This window comes from Corticium candelabrum, chromosome 5 (genome assembly GCF_963422355.1).
Source record: "Corticium candelabrum chromosome 5, ooCorCand1.1, whole genome shotgun sequence".
NCBI lineage: Eukaryota > Metazoa > Porifera > Homoscleromorpha > Homosclerophorida > Plakinidae > Corticium > Corticium candelabrum.
In genome coordinates, this window is record NC_085089.1 from 7,569,264 (window position 1) to 7,581,716 (window position 12,453).

Here is a 12,453-nt window from a genome sequence, read left to right on the forward strand (position 1 = left end):
CTCCGTTTGTCACATGTCAATCCTGGTATTCAATACTTGGCTCTGGAGGAATCCCATTTCCTTTTGTGCAATGATCTGTAATGTTGACTGGATTGTTGAGTATTGCTCCACGCCATGACTTTCCCAGTTCAGAATTACGATCACCACCATATGCATACACAACTTCTCCTTCGTGATAAGCAACTGTGAACATTACCAGGAACATTATCCTTGTTACCCACGTACATTACACCAACCATCAGACAGATCAAATTAATTAATTAAGAAATCTGTTCTTGATTTGATCAAATTAAAAATAGTAGGTCTAAAGATAAACAATTTTTACGATGAACTCTAGATTTCCCCAACCTGGTTATGCACGTGACGCTGGATAACACATACTGGTCGACATACGCATCATGTGACATTAGAAGGTCCTCAATTCAAAGTTTGGACTGATTGCCGCTATCTTCTCTGTCAACATTTGACATCAGGCTAGTTGTTGGCTCATGTTTGTCTAAGGGTATGCGCATGCGCTTGCTCTGTGTAACTGATCTGCAGCATGTCTTACTAATTTTAGGAAACTAGAACACAGGATCGAATGGATTGGAAGAGCAAATCGGAAGAAGCTTAAGCTAATTATCTTGTGTACAAATTGCTTATAAAAGAAGGAAGCAGTTGCCAGTTGGTCAAAGTTCGGTTGCAATCACTTATTTGTCCTCACTACATACTTTATTCAAACTCTATTCTACTTGCTCAAATAAAACAGCTATCAATTATTCTATTACTATTATGATATAAGCTACAACGCAATACAAAAACAATTTGTTTTTGCAATTTCACGTAATAAACTCTTATGTTTGGAATCAGAAACACAACAAAAGCAAATGATGCTGTGAAGTCCTGACAAGAAAGACCAAGATTCACAATACTAGATGTTACATTTCATACAATGCAAACAAGATCAACATGCAACTACCCCATGCAGTGCTGTGTGCAAAGTCAACAAAGAAATATAGCAACTGTCATTTGTACATGCTGTGTTTTGGATGAGATAGATGAAGGTAAGAGACAATTTCCCCAGCGACAGTCAGACATTTTCTTGTATATATCTGTATCACAGTTATCAGTGTATACACCAGGATTCAATTTGTCAAATATCAATCCTGGTATTCCATCTATATCAATACTTGGCTCTGGAGGAATCCCATTTCCATTTGTGCAATGATCTGTAATGTTGACTGGATTGTTGAGTATTGCTCCACGCCATGACTTTCCCAGTTCAGAATTACGATCACCACGATATGCATACACAACTTCTCCTTCATGATAAGCAACTGTCAACTGAACATTACCAGGAACATTATCCTTGTTACCCACATTACACCAACCATCAGACAGATCAGTACATGGACGATCGACTGAACTGAAAGTACGCATGTCATCAGTTGGATTTCCGACTTGAAAATATGAGTGTTTCCACACAAGTGCACACCCACTAGAGATCACAGAATAATCACAATAAACCTACACAAATATTTCTTAGTCAGCAAATAACAAAGTGTGATAACTACCAACATGGATACCTTTACAGGTGAACGAGAATTGACTTTCTGCACAAACTGAATAGAGTTGAGCTTATGTTCAACAGCAGAACAAGATTCGTATGATTTCCATGATCTAATAAAAACAATAATTTAATTTACATGTTACACTTGAATTCAATAACAGCAGCTTACATCTCAACCCACTGCTCAGAATCACAAAACAGCAGAGATTTCTTAGTATTGTGGTAGAACAAATCACCAGATGTGCTCATGTTACATGTACCAGCTTCATCACCGTATGAAACTCGAGAAACCTAATGAGTGCAACACAACTTGTGATACAGATAGTTAAATGTCTTTTTGTTTAAATTAAAACAAAATAAAACATTAAATTTAAATTTATCAATTGTATGGCATAGTTTGTATTATGTCTATTATCTTTATTAAAACATTATATTATCACTATCAGTGCTGGCCTTACTGCAATTCAATTGTGTTAAAATAAAATTATCTTATATTTCTATATTTGCTGCCCACAGTCCCAAACACCACTTGGCATTTGTCACAAGAAAGTATAGTGATATAGTATCTATCAACTCACAACATGTTTACTGTACACATTCTCACTGCTATACATCTAATAGACATTCACTAGCCTCAACACTACAAAACATAATCACAATAAAGTGTAATCTATTTGGTAGCTTCTGTTATCATTGAAGGCTTTGCACATACAAGTTACATATGACCTACAATTCTGGTAATTAGACATACATTAGACAACAGATTGTACTAGACAGTTCATACACGTTTGCTTCATACAAACAAAACATACCTTCAGTTCATTGTATAATTTTGTCACCAAACGTTCAAGTTTCTTTATTTCAGAAAGTGGAGTTAATCCAGGAATGCCTTGCAAACCTTGTGAACCTTTCTAAAACACAAACAAATACTAAAATAAGTATTTCTATTGGATATTACTTGCAACTTTGCCATTTCAAGAAATAAGACTTTCTCTTAAGTAAAACTATCCATCCACCTTCACTCGTCCACAAATCTCCCCTTTCAGTTACAAACAACAGCAATACAAACATTAATGAATAGAAGCACATTACAGTGTTAAACCCTCGGCCAGTGTATGTAATCACATATCCTGTCATGTGATAATGTTTTGCATACTGAGGTTTTAGCCCAACCCAGTCGCCTCAGTTAAGGTTTCCAATGCATCCGTTTAGCTAAACAAAGGTGCAAAGCATCTCCAGACTTGCATACTTACAAGTCAGTCGCTTCATCCCACAAACAGGCGCACTGTCATGGACAAAGCACATTCCCCTTTGCAAATTCCCATAGAGCACCAAATTTCTGTTGAAAACGACACTATAGTGATTTTGCAGCAAAACCGCGGCCGCTCAGACACACACACCAAAAATTCAAGCTGTCAGACTGCAGAACCACTATGAAGAAAGTCTGTGGAACAAGCAAAATGTTACAAGTCAGGTACAGCTATACGTACCGCATAGCACCTGAATCCAGTACATTCGCTCTCTAGTTGCCTGGCTGTTGGTGGGAAAACATGCATGTACAAATGTAGACTATAGACGTTGTTTCTATGTGCTAAACTCTTATGTAAAGTAAAGGACTAAACACCATGTACAAGATGGTTGCCTGATTGCCGAATTCTTGGTACCATCTGCCAAACAAAGAGAGGTGGAGGCTTATGATGACACCACTTCTCGTCTATTGGTCGGAATAGCTTCATTTGCAACTGTGCTAATCGAGTATAAATACGGTCGTACGTCAGACGACTTCTATACCAGTAGCACGGATATCCGGGCTTCTGGTAATAAACAGTAAACTAAACTTACCTCTCCTTTGTATCCAGGAAATCCTCTAACTCCTTGTAAACCTCTTGGACCCACTGGACCTTGAATACCTTCATCTCCTCTCTGCGAATAAATTTATTACTTTATCAATAAACAAATAACAATGTTATGAACATATTGTCTTCTTACACGACCAACTTCTCCTTTTACTCCATTTTCACCTTTTAGTCCTACGTCACCTCGTTCTCCTTTCAATCCAACAGAACCTCGCAATCCAATGTTGCCTTTTTCTCCTTTCGGTCCAGCCTTGCCTCTCACTCCAGGTACACCCTAACACAAAACATTTAAAGTGAGTTTGTCTAAATGCAGTATAACCAGAAATTATTGAATTGCCATCTCACCTTCTCACCAGACAGACCAATTGAACCCTTCTGACCTGCTGGGCCAACACGACCAGGAAGACCTTGTGGGCCAACTGGACCCTACAATACATTATACCTTTCAACATCACAAACATCCCTTCTACAGTCAAATGACAGAATGTGTACTTTACAACTTCCATTTAACAATCTAGACTCACTGGATCTCCCGTCTTTCCAAATGCTCCTGGTAAACCTTGTAAGCCTGACAAGCCTTGTGTTCCTGGTACCCCAGGCATGCCTCTCTGACCCACAGGACCAGGAAGACCTCGAGGACCAGTAAGAACAGCTGCATCACAAGAGACTGCTGATGATTTCTAAATTTGCAACAACAAAAACAAACTAGAAAATTGTTCACTACGTCACATGACTATATAGTCTTCTGGTCAACAAAACACATGCTAGGACGCTCTGTTCATACTTCAGAACAACTGATCATTTGAAGCCATAAAAACAACTGGATAATTGTCAAAACAAAATGTACTGCCATCTTGTGGAAGGAAAGCAAACAACTAGAATGCACAGCAGCCTATAGCTACTTTACTATATAGTCACACTAAACACGTACACACAACCTACAGTACAATCCCGTTTTTAACAGTATGACCATAAAACCTTGAGAATACCACAAATATGATAAACTAATCAAATGTAATCAATTGTAGTGAGGTCACATTACCCAAGTAATTAACACACATATTATGTTACAAGCATATGTTGCTACATTATTACGCGACCTGTGGTGTATGTACTAAAATGGTTATGTTATAGATATGGTAATCTCTACTTCCACATTACCGTCTCCTTGTCTGTAAACATGATGTAATGTGTTGTCTCCTTGTCTGTAAACATGATGTAATGTGTTGTCTCCTTGTCTGTAAACATGACCTAATGTGCACGTGATTGCAGCATATAAGCCAATGTAACAAAACGAACTAAGAACAAGTAGATTGTCTGTTCTCTCCAATAGATTATGAAACATCCAATGTAGTCAGCTCCTCCCTTTCCTCCCCATAAATAGCAAAGAAGGTGTTGTGCTAATCAAGACTAATTTAAATAAGGTTTACATAAAACTTTGTTTGACAACTATACAGCACTTGCTTTCTAATTTTGATTGAATTGCAAACACATTTGAGCAAATGTTGAGCACATAAATCCAACCAAATGTAGTTGATGTTGCCTGAGGGTGCCCAATTAAGGTGCACGTGATATGTAAACACTAACACTACCCACTCTCTGCTACCTTAGCTCAGTTGTAAAGTCGTATAGAATGCCACTACATGTAAACCTTATATTGGGTATAAAAACAAACAAACATAATTAAATAAACATTTTAATTTGAATAAAAAATTTATGCCCACCAAATAAAGGATATTTCTTTACATGCTTTGTATCACCATTGCTCAGTACGTTTACACATAAAATGCTTGATAATTATTTCAGTACATATGTACAGCAAAGTTACCCTTAATACAATGTAAATAGTGCTAATGTTTAACTGTTTACTACACTCGCAGCCTTGCAGCCACGTAGCCAGCATGTCATTTTGGGATCAACGCCCAGATAATGTCTATGTTAGAATATTACTGTTGCTGACACGCACATGGATCATCATAGACACACGTGGGTGCACCCACACTCACATGCACAAGCAGTGATGCACACACACATCAACACACACCACACACACACACACACACACACACACACACACACACACACACACACACACACACGGACATGGACAAATGGATATAGCCTTCAGTATTGTACTGAAGATAGCACACCCGCCTATTTCTAGGTGGAGTCTTTGCTGCTATTCAGAGTTTTAGGCCGAACTAACATATCCCTAAGTGCCAGAGCATCCAAGGGCACTGACTTTGGCGCAGCCTCGGGACTGGACCTGAAGCCCACACCTACCGTCCGTTGCGTGATGTTCTGCCAAGCCAGTGGTTTTGTCCACCCCAGTCAATGACCAGGTACTCATCTATACTCCTGGGTCGAGAGAGGCAATTGCGTGTGAGTTTCTTGCCTAAGAGAATTACGCCTGTGCCCTTCCTGTACTTGAACTCATGACCCAATGGTCCCAGATGTTTCCATTCTTCAAATGCAACTCACTAATCAATTGAGCTACAGACGACACACACACACACACACACACACACACACACACACACACACACACACACACACACACACACACACACACACACACACACACACACACACACCACTTCAACTTCAACACATATAATCATAAAACAAATAAGTAAAACTTGGTTGAGAAATCTGTTCTTGATTTGATCTAGAAATTTAGTGTAGATAAATAATTTTATCTTGTAGACCTACCACTCTGTTCTACTTCAGCGTAAGCAGTAGCTCACACAAACGACGAACTCATGATCAACCAGCAAGCATTTTCCAGTGGCAAGACTCATGAACATTTGCCGCCAGACAACGTATGCATACTATGACGATAGACATATGGGTCACGTGACATTAGAAAGTCCTGAAGTTTGGCACTGACTCAGACCGCCACTATCTTCTCTGTCAAATACCCGTCGTAACTCATTGTCTCACTTTTGTCTAAGCGCATGCGCATGCTCTGTGTAACCAAATTAAGTACAGTACAGTATTCTGTACGATTATGGATATCTCACTTAATTAAATTAAACTGTATTGAGAACATAGGATTGAATAGATTGAAAGAGCAAATTGGAAGAAGCTGATTAACTTGTGCACAAATTAACTGTTAGGAAGAAGAAGCATATGCCGGCAGTTGCCTGTTGGTCAAAGTTCGGTTGCAAATAGCTATCAAATAGTCTATTATAACAACCTATAGGCTAGCAATACAAAACAATTTGTTTGTTATTGCAATTTTCATGTACTAAACGTTTATGGTAAGAAAACAGAAACACAACAAACGCCAATGATGCTGCATGTGAAGTCCTGACAAGAAAGTCCAAGGTTCACAATACTAGATGTTACATTTCATACAATGCAAACAAGAACAACATGCAACTATCCCATGCAGTGCTGTGTGCAAAATCAACAAAGAAATATAGCAACTGTCATTTGCACATGACTTTTTTGGGATGAGATAGATGAAGGTAAATAACAATTCTCCCAACGACAGTCATACATATCCTTGTAACTATCTGTATCACAGTGAACATTGTATGCACCAGGCTTCCTTTTGTCAAACGTCAATCCTGGTATTGCAGATGAATGAGTATTTGGCTCTGGAGGTACCCCATTATGGTGAATGCAATGATCTGTAATTTTGACTGGATTGTTGAGTATTGCTCCACGCCATGACTTTCCCACTTCAGAATTACGATCACCACGATATGCATACACAACTTCTCCTTCGTGATAAGCAACTGTCAATTGAACATTACCAGCAACATTATCCTTGTTACCCACATTACACCAACCATCAGACAGATCAGTACATGGACGATCGACTGAACTGAAAGTACGCATGTCATCAGTTGGATTTCCAACTTGAAAATATGAGTGTTTCCACACAAGTGCACACCCACTAGAGATCACAGAATAATCACAATAAACCTACACAAATATTTCTTAGTCAGCAAATATGCGAGATAACTACCAACATGGATACCTTTACAGGTGGGAGAGACTTGACCTTCTGCATACACTGAAGAGAGTTGATCTTAATTTCAGAACAAGGTATGTATGGTCTCAACAAGCTAACAAAAACAGCAGTTCGATCACTTTACGTGTTAAACTTGAATTCAATAAAAGCAACTTACATCTCAACCCACTGCTCAGAATCACAAAACAGCAAAGATTTATTAGTATTGTGGTAGAACAAATAACCTGATGTGCTCATGTTGCATGTACCAGCTTCATCACCAACTGGAACCCTGGGAACCTAATGAGTGCAACACATTGTATGGCATAGTTTGTATATTATCTATTTAATTCAGAAATACCATATTGCAGTTATCACTGCTAGACTTATCTCTATTCTAGGCAAGTCCGATGTGGCTTGTTTGTTTCAAGTAATAATTGTTTGCTACTTGCCGCTATTAATGTCATATCACTCAACCCATAGGCTCAAGTGTCCAGCCAGTCGTCTCCCCCCCCCCCCCCCCAGAAGGAGCACCTACCAAGTTCCAGCAGAGCAAACACAAGACATTCATGAGTTAAAGCTATTCTTAGTAGCCATTTCTTAATTAAACATGAAGTCAGAACTAGCATTTGAATTGCAGTGCCCTGTATGTAGAGATTGACAAGGTTGTGGAAGCATGGTCAGATTTTAGACCTTCAGAAATCACCTTAATTAAAACGAGTCTAAATATCTTGAAAACAACACATAGATAAGCTTACAAACTACTCTATGCTTGACTAGTTCTGAATTAATCTCAGCCTGTATTTAGAACAGAAAACACTTGTCAATTTCAAAGTTTTTGCCAGATTTTGTCGTCTTTCTTCTTCTTCTTTTTTGTCCTTTGACTACAGCATATCTGAAGCTAAACTTGGGGAAACAACAAAGAATCAGAAACAAGATTTAGATAATATGAATGAAAGCCAGACATCATTAGTGAATCCTAGCAACCCCTAAAGGTAAAATGTAGGGAATGTAGTTGGAAGGATTCACTAATGATGTCTGGCTTTGGTTCATATTATATAAATCTTGTTTCTATTACTTTTTATACAATTCCTACATCTATTTCCTTTTTTCAGAAAAAAGTTCTTAAAATTCTAGTTTATATTCGATAAGAAATAATAATTAATATATTATCATCGTTGCCAGTAAATCCTACATTTCTACATTTGCTGCTCACATTGCCAAACACCACTTAACATTTTATCAAGAGAAAGTAAACACCCAAAACACGTTTACTGTACACATTGCCACTGCTATACATTCAATATCCACAACCTTGTCTGTCTCACTTCCATTTCCCAAATCACAATTATGATCTTCACTATAATAAATGCATAAACACTTACTGTAATTAGTAAAGTATGTCAGGTGTAATCAAACAGGTAAGTCATCATGAAAATGTATGGTCCATTATGAGAACATTTCTGTTAACACTGAAGTTTTACACAAGTTACATGTGACCTACAAATGCATGCTCATACATTAGACAACAGATTGTATTATATGTGTACATACCTTCAGTTCATTGTATAGTCTTGTTACCAAACTTTCAAGTTTCTTTATTTCAGAAAGTGGAGTTAATCCAGGAATGCCTTGCAAACCTTGTGAACCTTTCTAAAACACAAACAAATACCAAAGTATTTCTCCTTGATGTCATTACGTAACTTTGCCATTTACAAAGACAGAACTCTCTCTCAAACAAAACCTGTCCATGAACATCACTCATGCGTAAATCTCCTCCCCTTTACAGTTACAAACAACAGCAACACAAACATTAATAAGCAGTATCTAATACTACATTTGCACCGACAAGACAAACCGGGACCAACCAGCCTGTTCGGGTATTCCAGCAGGGTTAAGTTAATTAACTGAACAAGCCAGCACATGTTTACACTGATGGTTTACAAGCGGGCCAGATAGACGTTTTATAATCACGTGATTGTCACGTGTTTCTACACGTAATAAAACATGGACGTCAGAGCAATTGCTTTAGAGGTTGTTCAAAGTTATCAACAGTTTCATGAACAAGGTCCACGCTAGGGGAAAAGGGTTATGACCACTGTACACTTTATAAAATGTTGATGGATAGCAAATGACTCTTGCAATTTCTCTGGGCTCATTTGATTTGCAGTTCTAGAACTGAAACTGAAGGTGTGTCGCAACTGTTGGAACTGACAGTACCAGAACTAAATCAACCAAAAATCTGCTTTGTGAACCGAAAATGCTAGGGTATGTGCATTGAGATTTCAATAAATGACGCTTTTACTGTTGCAACTTCAGAGGAAGGCTCAGGAAGCAGAAGAAGCCAAAGTAATGCCAACACCTACTACGGCTTTATCAGGCTGATCCATCGACTACAGGAGCGACTTCAGCTAACAGTGCCTCTTTTTGTCTGCAAAATAATGCGCCGACTTGCAGAAAAGAGACGTGTCAGTCCTAGTAGTTCCAGCTCCTTGGATGCAACTGCTGGAACCAGTTTGAACAATTTCAAAACTAAATCGAACGCGCCTTCTGTTTTCATGGTCACAATTGCATCATGCATTGTTCCCGTAGACTACTAGTCACCCGTATGTACAAGATTTACAAACATGTATGACTGTGGCAGCTTATTCCAGTTTTGTTCTAGAACATCAGTTGTCCATAAAAAACCTGGCTGTCTCTACCACAGCTTTCTCAATGTTTTGTCTTTTCTTAGTCCACTTGAATGACTGGAAACCTCAAGCTGACATCATTCAGGTGGGTCAACTGGAATAGAAGCGTTGAAGACCACACATCAACTCTCTAATAGATGAAACCATGGTCAAGCTATTAAATTTTGCATCACAATATTGCATACACTTTGGGGAGGAGAGGGGCTTCAGAAAAGCATGCGCTTTGTACGCTTGTGAAATTGTCGATAATTTTGAATGATCCCTTACGTGTGTTCTTGTCTAAAAGACAGGTGTGGCAGATAAAGGGCTGCAGCGGGCATGCAAGACAGCCATTCTTTGAACCGCTGTCAGTCTAAACGAGCAGCACTACTGCTCATGTAATTACTGCTGAGTTTGGACGGTTTCATCTCCCCACAACAAAAACGAGATATAGAGATTCATCGTACCACGTCATATTGGGGGAATACCATCAGCTGCATATGCCTTGTCAACCGTGCCGTTTAGCTTACTTGCTTTACACTACTCGATGTAACTGAGCCGCACCAAGTCAGCTCACTCAAATTGAACAGGCTAAGCCAGCCCACCCTGCATGCCCTCTCCCAACTTAACCCAGCTGCGTTTACCATTGGCACATTCGACCAAGCAGCACTGACCTGGCATGGTCCAGCCCAGTCAAACGTGCCAGTGTAAACAGGGTACACACTTACCTCTCCTTTGTATCCAGGGTATCCTCTAACTCCTTGTAAACCTCTTGGACCCACTGGACCTTGAATACCTTGCTCTCCTTTCTGCAAATACAATTTGTTACTTAATTAATATCAATCAACAAATAATAATGTTATCAACATCATGTCATCTTACACGACCAACTTCTCCTTTCACTCCATTTTGTCCTACGTCACCTTGTTCTCCTTTCAATCCAACAGCACCTTGCAATCCAATTGACCCCTTCTGACCTGCTGGGCCAACACGACCAGGAAGACCTTGTACACCGACAGGACCCTAAAATACATTTTACATTAGATCAAATCTGTCAACACCACAAACAACCATCTGCTGCTCTACATTGAAACAATAGAATCTACTTTACAGACTTTATGTAATTCATATAAACTCACTGGATCTCCCGTCTTTCCAAATGCTCCTGGTAAACCTTGTAAGCCTGACAAGCCTTGTGTTCCTGGTACCCCAGGCATGCCTCTCTGACCCACAGGACCAGGAAGACCTCGAGGACCAGTAGGAACAGCTGCATCACAAGAGACTGCTGATGATTTCTAAAATATACAACAAAAACACTTAGCAGCAATTACTCTTGTGTTTGACTGCACTCTTCAATCAAACTATTTGCTAGAGAAGTTTGGATGCTACCTCAACACAAAAGATCACTTGAAGCCATGAAAATAACAGCACAATTTCCACAACAAAATGTGCTGCCATCTCGTAGAGAACAAAGAGCTGCAATGCGCAGTAACCTGTTGTTACTTCAATATACTCGTATACAATACTGCATGACACCCACAACCCGTAAGAACGAGATTACACAGGAAAATTCAGGAAATTCACAGTCTCAACTAGAATCGACAGATCACACTGCAAGATAAGCATGTGTAATGCACGTGTCTCTTCACATGATCTGCAAACAGAATCATTGCTAGCACTATACAATTGCAAACTTATCCATTACCTTAGAGAGGAAGTCCAACAAAAATGTATCAGTAGATCTCACGAAGGCAAATCGATCGGTATAAGTTACTCCATTATCTTTGATTTCGCAACTGAGAACGAGCCGAGCGATGTTTCATCACAGGTACACAACGCCCGCTCCTGGAGTCTAAGCTCCGCCCACTGCAAACAAATCAATGAGAAGACGACTGCTACGGATATCTCGAGAAGATCGAATGTGAATGCGAAGATATTATGAAGATCTGCCTTCTTATTGTCAGTGGTTCCTCGGTTCCTCTCTAGAGTAAAATGGTGTCGGTAGAGCTGTTTATCCGTCAGACTTTCAACCAGTAGCCACTACGGCTTAGGACTACCTTGAGAACGTGCTTTTGCTTTCTTCTTCTTCTTCTTTTATTATCCGAAGAGAAACGTTCAGAGCGTCATCTGGCGTGTGAAACGTTCGTACATCCGGGATTACAACCTTCTACCAATCAGCAGCCAAAGAAGTGCCTCGTCTCCTTAGGAATAAAAGCCGCCCTCAAATAGAGAACACGGCTGACATGCAGCAAGGCAAATCCTGATTGACTGTGAGAAATCACAGCATTGTAAGTATTATAAAGCAAAGCCTGGTTCGCAATATGACGCCGACACTCAGCTGAGCATCAAACTTCAAAGAAACCGCCTCGACATTGGCGGCATCCTTTGATGTTGACGCCAACGTCGACGCTGAAA

General features: G+C 39.4%; 2 protein-coding genes across 3 annotated transcripts; both read right to left on the reverse strand.

Moving 5' to 3' along the window:
- Positions 1-686: 686 nt before the first annotated feature.
- On the reverse strand, positions 687-2,525 carry LOC134179427 (uncharacterized). Its single transcript, XM_062646320.1, has 4 exons — positions 2,362-2,525; positions 1,719-1,840; positions 1,566-1,659; positions 687-1,506 (listed from the first exon to the last, which is right to left on the reverse strand). The coding sequence occupies exons 2-4, from the start codon at positions 1,796-1,798 to the stop codon at positions 982-984; spliced, it is 699 nt and encodes a 232-aa protein (XP_062502304.1). The 5' UTR covers positions 1,799-1,840; positions 2,362-2,525; the 3' UTR covers positions 687-981.
- Positions 2,526-6,589: 4,064 nt separating this feature from the next.
- LOC134179425 (uncharacterized) lies at positions 6,590-12,262 on the reverse strand. Of its 2 annotated transcripts, XM_062646318.1 has the most exons (10): positions 12,096-12,262; positions 11,744-12,020; positions 11,428-11,692; positions 11,178-11,333; positions 10,921-11,061; positions 10,767-10,847; positions 8,924-9,022; positions 7,548-7,669; positions 7,397-7,484; positions 6,590-7,341 (listed from the first exon to the last, which is right to left on the reverse strand). In XM_062646318.1, exons 3-10 carry the CDS (start codon positions 11,494-11,496, stop codon positions 6,817-6,819), a joined length of 1,281 nt encoding a protein of 426 aa, XP_062502302.1. In that variant the 5' UTR covers positions 11,497-11,692; positions 11,744-12,020; positions 12,096-12,262; the 3' UTR covers positions 6,590-6,816. The 2 variants fall into 2 exon arrangements, with proteins under 2 accessions (XP_062502302.1, XP_062502301.1); XM_062646317.1 differs by having other exon boundaries at positions 11,744-12,262.
- Positions 12,263-12,453: the final 191 nt, after the last annotated feature.